The sequence below is a fragment of the Protopterus annectens genome, chromosome 2.part0 (genome assembly GCF_019279795.1).
Source record: "Protopterus annectens isolate FY-2018-M chromosome 2.part0, PAN1.0, whole genome shotgun sequence".
Classification (NCBI taxonomy): Eukaryota; Metazoa; Chordata; order Ceratodontiformes; family Protopteridae; genus Protopterus; species Protopterus annectens.
In genome coordinates, this window is record NC_056728.1 from 56,043,915 (window position 1) to 56,065,709 (window position 21,795).

At 35.3% G+C, this 21,795-nt stretch overlaps 1 protein-coding gene across 1 annotated transcript in view; it reads left to right on the forward strand.

The window, feature by feature from the left end:
* The window catches only part of LOC122792954 (integrin beta-2-like), a 1,413,174-nt gene that overhangs the window by 504,282 nt on the left and 887,097 nt on the right, over positions 1-21,795 (forward strand). The window contains exon 3 of the mRNA XM_044060545.1: positions 13,820-13,908. Coding sequence (XP_043916480.1) covers positions 13,820-13,908 — 89 coding nt within the window. The remainder of the gene's footprint in view (positions 1-13,819; positions 13,909-21,795) is intronic.

Consider the following 21,795-nt stretch of genomic DNA (forward strand, 5'->3'; position numbering starts at 1 on the left):
ATTGCTCGAGTTAGTCCTTGAACATAATGTTTGTACTTTTGAAGAGGAATTCTTTTTACAGAAGGTTGGCATGGCTATGGGTACTAGGTGTGCCAATAGCTATGCCAACCTGGTGCTAGTATAATGGGAACTTACATTTACTTTATCAGATTCTAATCAATATGGTCAGTGCATTATGTGGTATGTCCGCTTTGTGGACGATATGTTTTTTGCTATGGAAAGGAAATGAGAATGCTCTAGAGGATTTCATTAGATATTTACACACAACAACTAATTTCTTAAAATTTACCTATCATTATTCTAAACATGACACAGAGTTTTTAGATGTTACACTAAAGAAATCTGAATGTATGTAAATATCTTGTAGCATTTATGATAAACCTACCAAGAGGAATGCCCTTTTGCATAAAAGAAGTATACACCCGCAACATATTCCATGCAATGTACTTAAATGGCAGATATATAGAACTTTAAGACTACATAGTAATGACAGAGATGCACATACAGCCCTATCACAATTTAAATTAGATTTTTTAGAGAGAGGTTACTCAGAAAAAGAAATAGTAAAAACTATAGAAGAAGCTTGATTACATAGGGCTGATAGGTGTAAACCATACTTTGACTATACAGCTGAAGAATCAAACACTAGCCAAGATAGAATGGTTACAAATGACAATTTTAGAGTTACTTTTCAATATTCTAGTGATATCAATGAATTTTGTGCCATTATAAAGAGTAACTGGATGCTTCTACTAGACGCACCAGAATTAATTAGTATAGTTGGTACAACACCATCCTTCTCTTTTAGAAATAATAAATCCATAAAACAACACTTATGCTATAAGAAGAGTGTATACAAAAACCTGTATGAATCTACTAGGATAGGAACATTTTCGTGTAGAAATTGTACAGCATGCAAATATTTATATACTAGTTCCTTTTACCAACATCCCTCTTTGAGATTCACACTGAGAATGCAGTACTATGCAGGTTGTAAAACAGTCAATTTGATTTATTTTTCTTTCTGTGAGAAATGTCATGCCTACTATGTACGTAAAACAAATAGACAACTTAAAGACAAAGTGCTTGAGCACATCAGGGATGTGAAGAACAAGAAAGAAAACAATGCATTAACTGTACATGTAGTACAAAATGATCCCGATCGTACACATAGTTTTAGATGTTTTGTTTTACAAGTATTAGATGTAGATATTGGGGGGGGACCTGGAGAATCGTACAGAAGCAGCAGAACAGAAATGGATTCTACTGCTAAATGCTGAAAGATCTCCAAGTCTTAACAGTACTTCTTCATTAAAACCTTTTCTGAAGGCACGCCCTCTTAGGCATAAATAAAGAATGCTGTTTTTATAAAGACGGATTTTTATATAGTTTTATATAGTTTTTATACAGTTTTTAAATGTTTTTAAAATGTATGCAAATGCTTTTGAGTATGTGTTTTATATCATATGTTATGTACTATATATGTACACATATTTTTAAATACTTTGTTCACTTTAATTGATGTGATTAATTAAGTCAGCTGACTTTGTAGATGATTATTTAGGATGAGCACTGTCTTTGAATGTTGTCTGATGAAGTGACTGGATGTCGTGAAAGTGCTTACTTTGTGTGTATCTTTGTTGTTTTATTGAATAAACAGTTTACAGTACGTTCCTAGCCTGCAGGCTTAGTGCAGTATTTTTTACTTCAAAATGTAGTTGGTTTAGACTTTGATTTCCATTTTCTAGTAATTACATTTTTAGCAGCCAATAGAATTAAATGTTATAAGCCCTTAACTATGTCGAGACAATTCAGATCCTGTGCCCCAGCTTAAAAAAATCATGTCCTTAGTTACAGCCATTTGCTCACCGAATATTTATCATGGACTACTCTGTAGGGAATTTTTAAAATTTGCCAACTCACTAAACTCCCAAAACATGTTCCCAGTTATGTCTTTCTTTCCCATCACACCTTTAACATTTGGTATCTACCTGAGGAAAAATTCTTTGAAGTCTGCTTGGGGTATAAAAATTCCTAAGCAAACACTTTCAAGCAAAGATCCTAAACCTTCTGAACTTTGTTGCATACTAGGGAGGTATAGATACAACCTTCAATTGTTCTCTTGTAAACTGCTTTTCCAGTCTCTCTTCCCAATCTTTTCTAACCTCATCTGATTGATTTTTATAGTAATCATGCAATATTTTATATGTCCTACTAATTATCCCTTTTTAACTGCAGTTTCTGCTCTAGATTTGACTAAAAACCCCAAAAGAGCAGGCCTTTAATTTAAGATCCCCCTATCCCTTTCTATTTCTTATACTCTGATATCATCACCTAGTAGGGAAGGCAATCTCTAGCCTGCAGTCCAAATGTCTTTTTGGTTTCATTCCACCACATCACCTTTCCCTCTCTAGTTATTTGTTCCCAATACCCTGGTTCCTTTGCTAAGCTTCTCCATAAATTTCAGCTCCCCTCTTGCCTATTTTCTGTACCCCTACTTGCAGTCATCCCTACTGGAAAAATCTCCTTCCTTTCTGCTTCTCTATGAATATAACATTCTGTATAGTTATTATTCTCCTTAAGAGTCCGCATCCAACATCCCACTCTCTGTCTTTATTTCTTGAACTTCCCTTCCTTCATCATAATCCCTTTCCATTTTGAATTATAACCCACTGCTTGTGTTATGTATATGAGCCTTAATTGTGTAGCTCCAAAACATCCCTTCAAATCAGGTACTCCTAAACCATCTTGTTCTATTGTGAGGATCAACTTATCCCACTTGACTCTTGCCCTCTTCTTAGATAAATTCCTTCAACTCTTTATCAGTTATTGCCCACAGCTTCTCCTCTGATAGATAATAATATGTCTGACCTGTATATAAAATTAAAGGGACTAAAAACATTTTCACTGCTTATATCTGACTATCCATATCCATAAACAGGAGCTTTAGTTTTTCATATTTTGTATTATCTTTTTAGTGTCTTCTATCAAATTCTTAACTGTCATAACAGAAAACTTGTTAATCATACTTCTAAATATTTCATCTTATTGTGTCACCATAAATATGAGTATTGCTGAACCAATTTGTGTGTGTGTACATTATTTACGATTATAGCCTTTATCGTCATTAATTTTATATCCTGAAAAGAGTTGAAACTGTCTCAAAATGTTCCACAACACTGAAATGTCCTTCACTGGATTTATCAGGTACAAAATAATATCATCTGCAAATAAAGCCATCTTTTCATGATTACCATACTAATTATATCCTTGCATTTCTGAATCCTTTTTTCTTTGCCAATGGCTATTATTGTAAAGCAAATACAAAGTGGAAAGAGGACACCCTTGCCTGGTTCCTGTGTTCAAAAACAACTTATCAGAGAGGAACCCTCCTACTTAATTGTTGCCTCCCATCATTTATATATCCTCATAATTAACCTTATTATCAAGGAATGCAAATGCTTTCATTGGCCTATTCATTAAATCTCAGCTTCCTCTGTCAAATGCTTCCTGTGCATCAAGGTCCAGCACCAGCCATTGTATTTTCTTACATTCTGCTTCCCTCTGGATCATAGTTATGTTAATGTCAAATGTTTGCCACCCCTCCACAGAACCACACTAATCCATATCTATTGATTTTTGGAATACCTTTCCCATTCTTTCAGCTTGTATAGAAATAAGTACTTTATAATGGTAGTTTACAATTATGTATGAAGCTGGTTCTAATGGATCTTTACCAGGCTTCCCTCCCGTATAAGCTCTTAGCTGTTGGGCCTCATCTTCCTCTAACTATGGCATAATTAAATCTTCCATAAATATTTAAATTTGTGCTGTTTCTTGATTTCTGCATTTCTTTGTTTTATACAAATTTTCAAAAAATTACAAATTTATCTCTATTTTTCTTGTTATAGGCTCCTACATTTGGCAACAACCCTTTCTACTTTCTGCTGCCTAATTTATTGTGCTAGAAGTTTTTTTGCGTCAGAGGTATTATCAAAAAATATCCAAGTAATCACAGAGCAGAAACAGGCTCACAGGTAATTAACTGCTCTGCGAACAATTCATTGTGAACTTTGATTATCAAAAAATAGTTGCTTTACAGCAATCTTTCTAAACGTATGTGTAGTATCCAGATACTCCATTATTTTCTATTTAGCATTCTGCATTTGTGTCTCTTCTTGCTCTGTGAAATTCTCCTTATTCTGAAATATGGTTTTAGATGTTCTTTAACAAAGACTGAGGCACAACTATCTGTTTCTTTGAATCTGCAAGTGTAAAAGAGTACCCTGGAATTTTTTATTGCACTTTGGATCTTTAAACCATATTTCATGATTTCAACATCCTCCAAGCAAAGGGAAGATTCTAAGTAAATCATTTTATTGCTAAGATTTCTGACATTTAGCATAGCCATCTTTACCGCTGATTATTTTTTTTACCTTATGTGCCTTGTATTTCTTTTTTTTTATCTTGGAATTTGAAGAGATCTACAGCAGGCACTATGAAAAAGAAAATGACATGTTCAAGACTTGTCTCCCTGAGGAGATCTTGATAAACAGAATTCCATAGAAAAAAGATGTTTTCTCTATTTTTATTTAAGAATGATTTCCATTTTAAGATGATGGGATGATGTGTTCCTGAGGTGTGATTGTCTTCTTTAATGAATATGGTCCACTTTTGACTATATAGAAAGAATTCTATTAGAAGGACCAGTAAGTATGGTGAAAAGTTTTTGTATGAGCACATCAGCTGTAAATTTTTCTTTGCCCCAAGAAAACCATAGATATCTATGTTGTTGGGCTGCCCTCTCTATAGACTGTCCATTTTTTGTTCATGTTTCTACAGATTTCTCTAAACCTTAAGTACTCATATCCTAGATATGCATTTGTTTAGATTAGCATTTGTTAAGAGTAGTTAAGGAAGGACTTTAGGTTAGCTTTTAATACATTTGAATGTCTGTAATCATTTTGATCATGCCATACCTCTCAATCATTTAGTGAAATGTCTGTCATTCCTTAGTAACTGCAATCCTCACTGATTTACTTACTAGAAAACCATAATTTTATGAGGAACAGACATTTAGGAAAGTCTGTTCAGTTAAGAGGTATGATGCAAACACTGGAAGACTACTGATTTCCTCTTTGAATTTATCTTCTATTAGTAATTAAATGTTGTCCTTTTGTAATTTGCCATCCTGTCTGCCAGGTGGTTCATGGTTTGCATACAGACTAGGTTTGTTATATTTCTTCAAAAGCTAGATGAATAGAAAGAAATATCAATCAGCAAGCAGATCTTAAAAAGCTTTTATTGTATTCAGACTTTTTTTGTACATTTTTGGTGATTTGCTTAAATACATCTTTCTCCAAGCTACATACAAAACTGTAACTACATCAGGGGAGGAATAGCTGTGGTCTGTTAATGCCATCTGAGCCTTTCAGTTAGCCCTTTTCTACATTTTCCTTTCCTTTATCCAATCTTTTAATGCCATATATGCTACCACTGCCTCAGAAAGTAACACCAAATGCCCCACCACCCTCTCTGTGAAGTACTGTCTCCTCAGGTGTAACCTGAACCTTGGTATTTCCAGTTGCTGTCTTTGTGCATTTCCCACCTGTCACTGCCACTTACCCACAGACAATGCAGTGCTCCACTTTCTTATTACTTTTTTGTTGCCCCTTTCACCATTTTTGTGATGCCTTTGCATTGCATTCTTTCTAACATGTTGCATACTCTTCCCCTGTATGGCATTTAGAACTGTACATAGTACTGTAGGTGTGGTTTTACCACTGTCATATACAAGGAAAGGACAAACTTGGCATTGGAGGAATTCACTTGTACTGTGTGCACCAGCATCCTGTTATGCTCTCTGACCACTCTTTAAAACTACAAAGTATGATTCACTTAGGGGTACTTATTACTCCCCAAATCTCTTGATTCATGTGCTGTTTAGAGTCATCTCCACCAAGACTATCTTGTTCAAGTGAATTCTAATACTACACAGCCTTGTACACCACTTGCCACCTATATGATCTCAATTCAAGACTAAACCCCACCTTTGACTACTCTTTAAAAGCATCTTGGCCAAAATCAGTGTAGTATCACCCATCAGTATACTAATCTAGATGAATCCCCATCAATGGTACTGCACTGCTTACTGATTTTTTCCTAATTGTAGCCTGCATTGACAACTAACCCCACCCACGTCTGCTTCCATTCGAACAGACAGTTTTCTATCCTTCTATCATTTTAGGTCCTAAACTCTATACCTTTAATATTTATGCTGCCTTTCTGTGAGGCACAGTTTCAAAAACCTTATTATAGCTCAGATACAGCACATCCATATGGATGAATGTTGAACAAAACTTTATTTTAGTGTTTATCCTCAAAGTACTTGTTTGTTTGTTTATGCAGTTAGTCAGTTACTTAAGTATTTTAAGAAATGGGGTAGCCCTGTTGGGTACAGCCCATATTTAGAGGGTAGCTGGGGAGAAAAGATCCAACAGAGAAGAAAATACTGGTCATGTAATGCTGACAGAGCTTTAGCCAGTTCTGTTGGCAAAGAGAGAGATAAAGTCCTGGGTATGACCCAGGCAACCAGAGTCTGAATAGTATATTGGGTACCTGGTAGAGATGGTGTGGTAAAGGAAAGAAATGACAAAGCTTAAAGTACATCCCTCACATCAGGGGGAAGGGAGGGGATGGGGGAACATGTATCCAGGCACTCAGTCCAAGCTAAATCTCTGGCAGACATGAGGGATCCCTTGGGTGGTGATGTCTAATTGGGGTAGGGCCAGTTGAATTAATTGCATACAGAGGTGTGGATATACTTTGCAAAGGCCTATTGTACACTGACCACTGGATGTTATGGGAATGTGTATGTAATGACTGGAATGACCTAAATTTTAAACCATATTCCCCAGCACATGGATGACCACCCCACTCTTAACTTACTTGCCTACTGCCCAGGGAAGCAAGTGGGCCACAGTGCTGTTTTCCTAAGGAATGAATACATTTTAGGGCAGCTAAAGGAACAATATAACACTGGTAGGGCTTTAAATAGAATAACTGTAATGCACTTAAGTAAATAAAAAAAAAAAAGTTTTAGATCACCTTGCAAGAAGGAAAAAAAACAAGTCAGTGTCATTTGTATATAAGGAATGTTTATGGTCAGAGAAAAAAAGACACGCAAGTTGGAACAAATTCCTAGCAATAAGAAATGTGTCATTGTTAGCATATTCCAAAAAAATCACCTTCATATACAACCGCATATATGACTCTGCAAGGGTTCTTCATCTGTGATCTTGTCCCCTTCCCAACCTGTCTACGCCTGGGAAAGGTCCATCCTTGAGGAGGATAATACCAAGCAGAAGAAGGTTAAGAGCAGTAGAAGCAGAAAATAGTAGCTGAAAGGTATCCAGTGGGTTGGGGGGAAAAATAAAATGCCTTAAAGCATTAGCTACCATCACTAAACTAAACAATGAAACAACATTAAAAGGTCCATAATCCCACTTTATTCATCCCTTATTAGACACATTGTTAAATATAACGCATCTTTCACATGTATCTGGCTAAGCACCAAAGTCACTATGAAAAATTTCTACACTTCCTCATCAAAAAGATCTCAGGTCTCTGTACCCTTAGCTTCTCTTGATATATTAAACGTTTTGCCCCTCTACTCAGTGTCATACACAGACTCTTGAGGGTTGATCTCTGGGTAGCCTTCTGTGCTATGAATGTCCAGTCCTCTTTGAACTCTTTCACCTAAATAGAACCAGTGGTGAAGCAAACACCAATTCTTGAGACTTATCCCTATATTAACACATCATAAAAAAAAAAAACAGATGGCATGACAAATACCTAACCCATTGTATCCCTTATTTCTAAAATAGATCACTGTTACCTATGAAGAAGAGTAGTTCCCTAACAACTTATAAAACCAGTCTGGATGACTAACTGGGTGATCGCAAATTTTACCCAGAAATTGAGGAGAAAAGTCTACTTAATGGGGAGCACTGTTAATCTCCTGCCAGTATTGGGTGATGTGTCTGAGCTCCTCAGTGGTAAACTTGGATGTAGACTTAGTAAGAATCGATGAACCTATAGTAATGAGAATGAAAGGCTAATATATTTGGAACAAGCACATTTGGGAAGGGAGCGTTGGTGTACATGATGTAATCTGCAATGTTTTAACCCTTAGTTCCTTTAGGGCTTAATATGCCATTTATGATAAAAGCACACACGGGAGCTGCAGAATTACACAGGATAAATATTCTTATTAAATGTGCATATATTATTCATATTTATAGGGAGTATGATGAGGACTGACATGATCAAAATTTACCATGATAAGATGCAGAAATGAGGACTACTGTCATCATCTGACCTTTTATGGGGAAATGTATATTCACTGTTGCAGTGAAGGCTGTACTGTTGCTGTGGAGTTAGATACTTATGCAGGAATAGATAATAAAGGCAGGTCATGTGAATGGAGAAGAGAAAAGTATTTTACAGTCTGACTAAACCGAATTATAGCAACATCCGGAAAAAAAAAACTTTTTATGACTTGTATTCAGTGGTAATTTTATACTGTGACCTACAGTCTGAGAGCTAGCACAACTTTGACAAATTAATCAATTTATAAGATAGCTTTTAGCCATTTTCTTTATCTCAGTAAGACCAACAGCTTGCCTAAACTGGGGTAGCATGGTATTCAAGTGTCTAGCTGAGACTATCATAGTTCACCTTACTTCTTCTTCAGTCATAGTTTCAGGTATTTGTAATAAACAGAGATATGATAATGCTATGCTGCTCCTTAGTATATGTCATGCAGGAAAGCTTGAAGAATGAGACCCTAATACCTGCTACATAAGGTGATTAGCTAAGGTGAGACTCTGGTATATGCCATGTAAAGACAATGGATAAATACCTTTTTCTGATATGTAATCATATCCATACTGTTCATCCAGCCTAGATAATTTCATGTAAGACACTGATGTGCAGATGTAAGGAATCCAACAACAAAGCAAAACATTCTGGTTAGGCAATTTCTAGTTTCCCCTGAAAATTTAATTTATCTAATCTAAGGACTGTTGTGGTTAATGTACATCTTGTGTCTGCCTAGACGATTTCTTAAAAGACGGTGATGTGCAGATGCAAGGAATCCATCAAACAAGCATCTCTGTTGTAAGCCACTTCTAGTGTCTCCTGAATACTATCATTCATCTTAACTAAGGACCACTGTGAGTAATGCAAATCGTGTCTGATTTAAGAAGCCAATTTATCCCATATAAGGCGCCAATTTTTGGATTCATCACCTTAAATCTTTGCCTAGTAAATTTACAATAAAGCAGTAAATGTTAATTAAAAAAATAAAACAATAAATGTCAATTAGTTGAAGGACTGCAGTTCAAGAGCACTCCTCTTGTGAGCTTTCAAGTATCGATGCTCAGCTAATGTTTCTGCACAGCTTGAGAGATAAGATCCCCACTGTGGGAAAAACTTCACAAGTTCTGCTATAGTTTAACATTTGGTAAATGCTAACCCTTCCCCCTCTGATAAGAAAGAGGATACCTTTGAGAGATTTGGGAAAAAAAGCATACACCTCTGCCACACTCATTTTTAGAATTTTTAATTAAGCTCATGTGTTAAAGTTTTTGTTTGCTTCATTTAAGAACATCAGGAGCACCTTTTCCTCTTTTGAGGGAAACATCTTCTCTGAATACACCTGCTGCTTCTGTCTCAAGTGACCAAACACTCTTTGAAGTATGCTTATAACTCTCCAAGAGCAGCTGCTACTGAAACTGTTATGAGAAGGTTTGCATGGTTAAACTCTAAAAATGTACCTGAAAGTGTTAAAACTGAAATTATGAATTGTCCTTCAGATAAGGATGTTGTTTTTACACCACTTGCTGCGGAGGTCATGAAAAAGTGTGATGAGAGAGGGAAACTGATTCAAGGGGTGGCTCACATTCCTTCTCAAAATTTTTAAAGATCTCACACCTTTCTCAGCACCCTTTTATAAAAAGCAAAATATGTAGATACAGCAAACCTCTGACAAGTAGGTGCCCAAAAAACTTTGGCAAGTAGGCTCTAAAAAGAAAGGTCGAGTCTCCCAGAATCCATGACAGTCCAAGATGGTAATCCACCCTTCCTTCCCATCCTGACAAGCCTTTAAATCTTCCCCAAAACCTAACCCTCGTCTCTCTCTCTTTGGCAACATACAGCATCAGACAAATGGGTTTTGAAGGTGATCGATCTGGGGTGTGGATGACAGCAATCTCCTTCCTCCTTTTCAGGGGATTCCTCCACTGCCACCAGATCAAATGTACGTTTTCCTGCCTGTTCATCATTTGCTAACTCAGGTGGTCATAGTGCCTGTTCCCATTTCTCTGACAACAAAGGTTTAACTCAGTAATGTGGCTGGTAATAAAAAAGAAGCATAGTGTGAACAATCTTTGATCCTTCCTTTTTCAATCAGTTTGTGAAAGTCCCAAAGTTCAAACTGCCATCCCTTCACAACCAGTTACTACTTATTCCCCTCTTTCTGTTTTTGGTAACTCTAGATTTAAACGATGCTTATCATCAGTCATATAGTCTCAGATTTCAAACATTTTTAAATGTTTTCTGTGTCTGGATTATATTATCAGTTCTTTGCATTACCCTTTGAGATGTCCACTGCTTCAAGGGCATTCACAAAATATCTAGCTCCAGTGACAGTCTGTTGCAGATTGCAAAGTATTCACTTTTTTTCCTTATTTCGATGACTTGCTTATCTTTACAGAGTCTTTTTCGAAGTGACAGGAATCTCTAACTTAAGGAGGAAATCTCATTCACAAACTGTGTTTTTAGGAAAATGTTCAAAAGTCTTGTTTGACTCATTTTAGGAGAAAAGTCAAACATTTTGTTTTGACTGCTTCTCACAGAATTGTTTTCCTGGAGTGTATCCTAGATACCTCAGTTTAAAGAGTTTTACTTCCACAGGAAAAAGTAGAACTGTATCTAAATATGTGTGAGTTTTTTTCCAGTCAGTCCAGCACTTCAGCAAGGGAATTTCTCAGGATAGTAGGATTCATGGCAACCATGGCATCTATGATTCTCATGGTTTCTTTAGCTAGACTCCACACGAGAATGATTCAATCGTACCTAAAATCTCTATGGTCCCAGCATCAACACCCCTGACATTCCACATTCTATTTTGGGTATTTGTAAAAATGAAACAGCTTTAGTGGAGAGAACAGTTTTATCTGAATCCAAGTCTACCATTTCCCCTTTTAGCTACAGCCCAGTCTGAAAATGCAGACATCTCCATCTGTTTGGGGAGCAGTGTCTCTGGGAGTAAAAAGGCAGCATCTTTAGTATAAAAAAGACCAAAATACATAAATATAAAAGATTATGTTAGCAGTCATAAATACACTCAACTCTGTCAATCATCTATGGTCCTCAATGCCATTATAAGTGATTCCAGACAGCACCACAGTAATGTGATACAAAAACAAATGGGAAGAGGGGAATGCTCCAGATCTTACCCCCTCTGCAGATCAGCTATGGTAGCTTAAGATATAGCAATTCAAACAAATCTCACTCTACAGGCATCTTACATTCTGTCAGCATAAAGCATTGTAGCAAACAAGCTGAGCAGGACCAGGACAGACCCTCATGAATGGACAGTATTCAGGATTTGATCTAGCTAAAGGGAATGCCACAGTTAGATCTTTTTGCATCCATTCACAACAAACACCTGGCAAAAGTCTACTCCGAGATTCCTTGCAAACAGACTTGGAAAACAGATACATTTTCATTTTCTTGGGCAGGAATGTCTCTATGCCTTTCCATCCTTTTCATTGATATCCAAGGTCATTCTGGAGATTCAAAAGGACTCTCCAAAGATCATGGTTGTGAATCCTTTCTGGCCCAGACAGCAGTGGTTCTCCCTTGTTTTAGAAATTACCATGGGCAATTACCACAAGCTTCCTCACAAACTGGACCTACTCACACAAGTCAGGAGTTGTTTGACACACCCCAGCTTGAAACAACTTCAGTTAATAGCCTGGATAATAGAGTTTTACTAATTTTGGGCATCTATTTTCTGAGGCTATCCAGCTAGTATTAAAAGAGGCAAAGAAGTCTGCTAGTAGGAAATCATATATTAGCAAATGGAAGAGATTTTGTAGTTGGTCCCAAAATAATAACTAAGACCTTTTTAAGGTTATTGTTTCTCTGGTTCTACATTATTTGTTTGAGTTATTATTTTTTGGCATTTCTTATTCCTGTGTCAAGATTAATTTGTTGGCCATTTTGGCATGTTTACTCCAGCACCTTCCCTTTCAGTGTATTCCTATGTCAAAGTGTTTTTGAAATGGGTCTACATACCCATCCACCTAGAAAACAGGGGGTCCTCCTTGGGATCTTAACTTTGTTTTGGAAAAATTAACTCTTGCTCCATTTGATCCAGGTCATCAGGTTGATTTGAGGATCATAACATGGAAAACAGGTTTTGCTTACTGCTTCGAAGAGTATCCAAGTTACAAGCTGTCATGGTAGGTCAACATTATCTTATTTTCTAAAAAAAAATAGGGTTTTCTTGAGAACTAACCAGTCAGTTATGCCTAAAGTGGTATCCAAGTTTATTTTGAGCCATGCTATCCATCTCCATGTGTTCTTTCTAGAGCCTAAAAATGAGGGAGAAAGGATTCTTCTTACTCCATATGTCCAGATACAACTCGGATATTATCTTGGCAGAATTAAAATATTCAGAAATTTTGATCAGGTATTCATTCATTATGAACGGTTAGAATAAAGGACAACCTGTGTCAAAGAAGACTTTTTCAAATGGTTGTCCCATGCTTTATTATTTTGTTATACCCACCATAACAAGTCAACTGTATGCAGGGTCAAGGCACATTCTACTAGGCCCTTGTTTTTATCAGTGCTTTTTTGGAAAGGGATGGACTCTGAAAGTATTCCAAAAGGAGCAACTTGGTCTTCTGTACATACTTTTACAAAGTACTACAAACTAGATTCCCTTTCCATATCTAGAGGGGGCTTTGGTAGGACCATTCTGCAGGGGCTCATGAGCCCTTATTCTTCCAGTCTGTATAAGCTATGACATGCATATAGCTAGGGCTACTGCAACAGTGATCAAATGATGAACATAGTATAGTTGTATAAAAAATCTACCATAATAGTAGATGTTTGAATGATCACTGCAGCAGTAGATGTTTTCTCCCTCCATCTGCCTTATTTCTGTATATTTTTTTTTGTTATCAGAGTGTGGACACTGAATTTTACTTACCTAACATTATCCTCATTCAGGGCATTAACTTCCCTCTTTCAATTGGCATGAAGGCTCTGAAAGGGTTGGCATTCATACTACAAATTTTCTACAACTCTGCTTGAACAATCAACAGTCTGGGCATGTGGAAGATGCCCTTAAGCTTTGAAAGCTGGCCAGCTATCACAACCTGCGCGGGATATATATATATATATATATATATATATATATATATATATATATATATATATATATATATATATAACCTATATAGCTAAGGCTATTACAGCAGTTATCATTTGAACATCTACTGTTATTGTATGTTTACATAGACAACTTTGTATTTTTTCCCTCATTCGATATACGTATAAAGAATGTGGCTTTACCTTAGCTTATATTTAAAATATTGTGCCTGAAAACCTGATTTCTTATTAATATTTCTTGTTTACTGCTTGCAACCCTACTAAGTTGACAGGATCACTGCTGTGCTATGTTTCCTGAATTGTATATTTTGTTTCTCTTTATTTCTAATTTCTTTTATCCATGTTACAGGTCATTGTCAGGAATGCAGGAACGCCAAAGCAAGCAACTGCAATGAGTGCATTCAGGCAGGACCTTTGTGTGCTTGGTGTAAGGACCCGGTAAGTGAATTCTTTAGATGTTTTCAAAAATAGATAAATGAAGAAAAACATATATAGGTCTCGAACTTTACACAATTCTTAAACTAACATCAACTGCAGTGAACAAAGCCCATGGTATAGTTTTATGTCAGTCTTAGACTAAAAAAGTAAATTTTTCTGAAACCTGGTTACAAAGACATTGTATTCTATGACGTTCATCATACTGATCACTGCTGGAGTAGCCTTACCTATATGGGTTATAGCCTGACAAGGATATAACAGCTGGCCAGCTTCCAAAATTTCAGGACACCTTCCAAAAGCTGAAACCATCACTCAGCTGTTCCCTTGTTAGACAGATAAGTTCCCTTTAAGGAAAAAAAACTTCCATATTAAAAAAATGTTTTATTGTACTTTCCTATTTAGACAAATTGCTTTTAAGATTGGAGTTTGTGTGTTAATGGACTGTCACAAGACTTAATTGTACTTTTAAGTGGGACACACTTTTTTCTGCAATTTTAAAAGTTGTATAATTGAAAATCATTTTTCTGTGGAGAAATTGAGAAATATACCAAGTGCAGTTAGATGGGAGAGGAGGTCCGTTATCTCTCGTCCTGGAGAGTAGAGAATTGTCATGGCAACTTAGGGTGGATGCCTGTCATTCTCTTGACATCAATGGCATGTCATCTATAACATGCCTATTAAAGCTTAAGAGGCTGAATAGATGATGAAACTCTGTAGTAGTACTAGTGTTTAATACATACATTTTGTACATGTTGGGTAGTCATGTGTAAGTACATGACTGTCAATTAATTTTTTGAGTTTATAATATCAATCTTCCCCTGGCTACCCCCGTATGTTTGATGTAGGGAGCTGTAAGGGGGTCGAGGGGTGTAGATTAGGAATTTTTAGATTTATGCATCATCAGTGCGATAGGGACTGAGAGAGAGCATCTCTAGTTTTGGTTGCACATAGTTTTTATTTTATTCTGTTTTGATTCATTTTATTTTATTCTGCATTTTTCTATGTTATATGTTTATAGAATTATATTCTAAGAATTTTCAGACTCATTTTCTTGGGGCAGCCAATACTTGTTTACATTTGATTGGATAGGTAGACTTTAGGACACACTGCACACAAGGATGAAGAAATCACGATACAAGATGGTCAGGTTAAGCACATCACAGTCTTCCTCAGAACACTTAATCCATCTAATTCATACTATTTTATACTCTACATGTTCACAGTAAAGACTGCATTTTAGACTAGGCTAGTCTTTCTAATAATAAATACAAATAAAAACATATATTTCCTAAAAAAATGACCTTGAAAAATAACATATGTTGTTAAATATTAAAAATTCCTATGAACTATGAAGTGTGAAATAAAAACTCATTTATTATAAATACACAATTATTTCCAAAGAATATCTGAACATGTGCATGAAAGAAGTATGTGGTAATTTTAATATATATACCAAATGTATATTAGTATTTCTACATGAAATATATGAATGCATATGTATAATGCATTCATGTATCAGCTAAAACATGTGCATGAGTTGATTATATAGAATTGATATGAATTCCTAAATGTTCTGCACCACAATATTAAACAATATTTTAAAAAATTAATTAAAAAGTAGACTAAGTATGTGGGCTAAATGTATAATATAGTGATACCCAAAACTACATTTCCACCAGCATATAAACATGTGTGGGTCACTTGAAATAATGGATGGTATATAATAATTGTGTTAATTTTTTTAGGAAATATATGTTTTTATTTGTATTTATTATTAGAAAGACTAGCCTAGTCTAAAATGCAGTCTTTACTGTGAACAGTACGCCTTTAAAGTTTTTGGCGGTTCTTGGATGTAATTATTCTATTATCTAATTATGTAGAGTATAAAATTGTATGAATTAGATGGATTAAGTGTTCTGAGGAAGACTGTGATAACAGTTGAAAGCGCTTAACCTGACCATCTTGTATCGTGTACTGTGTGGATTTACAATAAATTTGATTTCTTCATCCTTGTGTACGAGCAGTGTGTCCTAAAGTCTACCTATCCAGGTTTGTGTTACCTAGTTGCAATTCTACTTGGTTTGGTTTGAGTATATCATCTGGATGGACGACTCGGTGGAACCTACATCTGCTTTATTGTCGAAGGATGATGTTGCTATACTTAGAGCTGACTTAACTTCACTTCAAAGCGATGTGCACAGACTTATGGAATTAGTTACCAGCCTGGTAACGGCAAACACTGAGAAAGGAAAGTCCTACAAACTGACGGAAGCGGCAGTATCTGATGACGCCGAGGCACGTACTTCAGGGGAAGCAAGTAGTATACACGAACGTAGGGAACGAAAGGCGGCTGTACTAGCTTCATCTCCCGAACAGTGCATTTCCGATGTATTACATACACCTGATTGCGGTTTCCCTAAAGAGCTCAGAGACACCGATGGCGTATTTGATTTGAACCGCAATACTACTAACATCATTGATTTACCAGAGAAGGGTAAAAGAATTATTGTAGACGGATTGGACATATCAAACAACGGTGATGGCCAATTATACTGTGACCATCCGCACAACATTTCAGAACAGGATTTTACATTTGATTTCAGTCTTAGCAGGGCACGACAGGAAAAATATTTAACAGGAACTCGACCGAAGGAATTTCCTTCAGTCAAGACATATGGACATGGGAAATCTAAGGCCGTACAGGCCCCTAAAGGTACTGTAACACAGACTGTTATTCACAACTTATACAGTCCCTGTAGAGCTAAATCTACAGCTAATTTCGATAAAATAAATCTAGAACATAAAATAAGGAATAAAAAATGTGTTGTAAGAGAGTGTGATGAAGAAGGATTGATGGAGCAGTTTTTAGATGATAGTTATGATTTTTTTGATGCAGAGGTTGGTATTTCATGTAATAACAAATACAAAAGTACTGAACAGATACACACACCTCTGAAAGAATTAATATATGATTTTGGTAAAAAACTTGTGTCCTACAAAAACACTAAAGTAGATTGTAGTTATTTGTCTAAGTGTATTAAATTAAATGTAGTGCCCAAGGGCTTAAGATTTTTTAAACTGCCTTTGGGTATTGTATATGGATTAGATACTATCAAGGAATTTAATGATTTATTTGATAGTTTTGGATATGCTTATATTAAATTATTAATTAAATTTCAAGATGAAAAATTAATCAAATTGACCAATGAATTGGAAAACATGAATCACACTATTATTAACCATAAGGATTTTGACCTATGGAAGGAGTTATACACAAAACAATACACAGCAGCAGACAACAAAATCCATACTATTGTGGATAGAAAAAATAGAAAAATTTCACGTGATTTAGAACTCTATAAGAACAACAGAGCATATGTGTGGCCCTCTCATAGGACTTCAGACAGCAACTTGATCAACTATCATAGTATGAGAAAACCATCAAAGGGGAATATTAGGGAGGAAAATTTTCAGGGGGGAGGTTTTTTCCAGCAAGAAACCCCCACAGATACTGACTAAGGATCAGACTAAATATGGAACCGAACAGATATTATTACCATTAAACGAGGATGAAAATGTGTTAAGTAATGGATCTATGCAGTCTCTACCTTATGATGCCAATGTGAGTAGGATGAGTATTAAGGATAGTAATAACATCTATATGGAGGGAGTAAATTGTCAGGAGAACTACATTGGTAACCAAGGACCAAACATAGTTGTGTATGAAGGGTTTAAAGTGTATAATTACACAGAAGTAGAAATAGACACAGACTTTGTTAAACTCCTAAGTAAGGGAATGAAATTTATTCCCACGACCGGTATGAATTTAGTGGACAATATTAAGGAGGTCAAGATGTATTGTAGAAGACTTAATTTAGCAGTACAATTCGATAAAAATAGTAATAAGGAAGTGAAATCTATTGGTATAGCAGGAACCGACCTCAGGAAAAAAAGTACATATATTCCAGATAGTAACCCACATATACTCAATTATGAGAAAATGGTGTGTAATGATATATATTGGACACACAAGAATATAAGGAAAGATAGGAACAAAAATAACGATAATTTATCACTATCAGAGAGAGAATGTTTAACAAAATTTATGTGTAATAGAAACATCAGAATTATGAAGCCCGACAAGGGAGGTGGTGTTGTCATTTTCTACACTGATGAATACAATGAAGGAATTCATAATCTCTTGTATGAGTCAGGAAATTATGAAAACATATCCATTAACCAAATAAATATTGGCCATAAAAGAATAGATTTATGTATCGAAGAATATCTGATTGACAACAGGATAACTAATGATACGTATACATTTTTAAAGACTGACCATCCGGTCCTGGCAAAAATGGTTGGAATACCTAAGGTCCATAAATCTTTGGAAAATCCTCCCTTCTGACCTATCGTATCTGGATCCAGATCCAAAACTTTTAAAATAGGTCAACTGATTGATAGATGGCTAAAAAACATTTATGATTCCATTCCCCATATTATGAAAGATTCTTGGAGATTTCTGGGAGACTTAACTAAGGACAAATGGCATCCCAATTTAATATATCTCACCATAGGTTCATAGGTTCATAGATTAGTACTAAGCTAACTGCCCTGGTGGGCCATTTTAAGCCTAGCCAATTATCCCTTGTGAGACTCAAACCCTGCACCTTGTGTTTGTAAGGCAAACACCTTAACCATTAGGCCACCTATTTTCAAGTATTCCCAAAGACGAAGGTTTAGAGTTTTTTGCCAGCAGTTTAAGAAAACATTCAGGCCTCTCCTGGGATAAGATAAGTTTAATATGTGATATGATGGGGTTGGTACTGGACCATAATTATATAGTATTCCAAGGAGAATATTTCAAACAAACCAGGGGAGTGGCAATGGGAGCAGCTTGTGCTCCCATATTCGCGAACCTGGTTATGCTCGAATGGGAGTCTGAGCATGTATTTAACAGCGAATTTTATTCTGATATATCATACTATGCCAGATACCTGGATGATATATTCATTTTATGGAATGGATCTGTGGAGAGATTAGATGAATTTATGATATTTCTTAACACCACAACAGAATTTTTGAAATTTACACATACTTTTAGTTATAGTGAAATTTCATATTTAGATACATTTATTAGCTACAATGAAGATGGCTTTATCTCCAAAGTGTACAGAAAGCCCACTTTCTCAAACGATTACATTCATTATACCAGTAACCACCCTCCTCATGTCTTCAAGAATATAATAAAAGGACAATGCATCCGAGCAGCAAGGATGTCATCCACAAAGGATCATATGGAGACAGAACTTAGATTTATAAAAAATGTATTCTTGGATCGGGCCTATCCAGAGAAGATGGTTACTGAAGTGATTAAATATGTAAAAAATGTAAAAAATGAATGGGGACATAAGTATTTACCAATTTTAGGTAATTATTGTTTAGAAGAAAAAAAGAAAGAGAAAGAGAGTGATCTTTGTGGGAGAGCATGTGTTTTGATGTACACACCATATACGCATCTAATTAAAGAAATTCTTAAAAGACACTGGGAATTATTAGCTGTTATGGATATAGATGAGACAGTAGGTAAATTTCCAAAATGTGTATACAAAACAGCCCCTAATGTCAAGCGCTTGCTAGAAAGGACCAACTATGTTAAGGACAAAAATGAAGAACATAAAGGAACAACAAAATGTGGTAGATGCAAACAATGCAGATACATCAATCAAGCCAAAACATTCAGGCTGGATGATATTAATTGTACCCACATCACAAGTATGACGGGTAACTGTAATTCTAAAGGGATAGTTTATGTAGCTTTATGCACACGATGTAATGCACATTACATAGGAAAAACGGAAAGACAGCTGAAGAAGCGTATGTATGAACATCAGTATAGAATACAAAAATGTGACACTAAAAATGCTCTTTATAGGCACATTTCTGAGAAAGGCAAAGACCATAGTTTCACTTTCGCTATTATTGATCAGGTCCACATATTACCCTTTGGAGGAAACTGGAAAATGGAGTTGGCTAAAAAAGAAAGTAGATGGCAGATCCTGACTGACTCCACCAGAAAACCGGGGTTAAATGATTTTATCAGTATCAAACCTTTCTTAGCTCTCCCATAAAATTAACACAATTATTATCTACCATCCATTATTTCAAGTGACCCACACATGTTTATATGCTGTTGGAAATGTAGTTTTGGGTATCACTATATTATACATTTAGCCCACATACTTAGTCTACTTTTTAATTATTTTTTTAAAATATTGTTTAATATTGTGGTGCAGAACATTTAGGAATTCATATCAATTCTATATAATCAACTCATGCACATGTTTTAGCTGATACATGAATGCATTATACATATGCATTCATATATTTCATGTAGAAATACTAATATACATTTGGTATATATATTAAAATTACCACATACTTCTTTCATGCACATGTTCAGATATTCTTTGGAAATAATTGTGTATTTATAATAAATGAGTTTTTAGTTCACACTTCATAGTTCATAGGAATTTTTAATATTTAACAACATATGTTATTTTTTAAGGTCATTTTTTTAGGAAATATATGTTTTTACTTGTATTTATTATTAGAAAGACTAGCCTAGTCTAAAATGCAGTCTTTACTGTGAACAGTACGCCTTTAAAGTTTTTGGCGGTTCTTGGATGTAATTATTCTATTATCTAATTATGTAGAGTATAAAATAGTATGAATTAGATGGATTAAGTGTTCTGAGGAAGACTGTGATAACAGTTGAAAGCGCTTAACCTGACCATCTTGTATCGTGTACTGTGTGGATTTACAATAAATTTGATTTCTTCATCCTTGTGTACGAGCAGTGTGTCCTAAAGTCTACCTATCCAGGTTTGTGTTACCTAGTTACATTTATTTTATTTTATTTTATTTTACATTTGTTCACCGGGCTAGTCTAGCTGGAGTTATTTCCATTTTCAATAGAGGCCCGGGGAGAAAAGCTCCACAGTGAATACAATAAAGGAAAACATACTTGTGTTTTAAAGAAAGTTTGAAGAGACAAAAACTAACAACTCTACAGTTACTTATTATTACTAAGTGAGTTAATTACAGACTCACACAGTCCATAAAGTAAAACAAAAAAATACCTATACAAACATAAAATACTAAGTATGATAAAGATATTAAATGAAATAATTACTACCACACACAGTTAAAGTCCAAAGACATTGTATAAAGTTAAAAATGCTTTGTAAGATATTGATACAGGTAGGAAGTAAGAGAAAAGAGGGCTAAGAATAAGGGAAATTAGAAGTGATTAGCTATAGAAAGGAGAGCAAGTAAGTAGGTGAGAAGTAGGAGATAATTTTGAAGTAGAGTATAAGTAGTGGAAAGTTAATCAGGTTTACATTTGATTGTATTTTTCTACTTTTCTATTTTTCTATTGAATATGAAGGTTTTTCCACTTGTTCTGTGGCTGGTCAATAACGTATAGCGTACTGACTCTTTGTTAACCATCATGTAAAGGTTGTAGGTATTTTTAAGCCGATTCCGGCTTATTATTCATTTTTATATTTTTTACTGTCATATTTGTTTATGTTATTAGCATGTTTAGCATAAAATTAATGGTTTATCTAGGAGGTTATATAGGGCAGTAGTAGATATATGTTCCGCGTTCGATTTTATATTTTGTGTCAAGACTGCTTGTTACTTTTAAGTCGACAGTGGCTCATGTTTTTATTTTTATTTTATGAGAATGTGTTTATATGACCATAATGGTTATTTATTGTAATTTTGTTTATCAAAGTTTCTATTCTTAATTACCGGGGATATTATAGCTTTACAGGATCAATACTGGAGAATTCAGCAATGCTTTAAGTTGTAGCTTTCTAT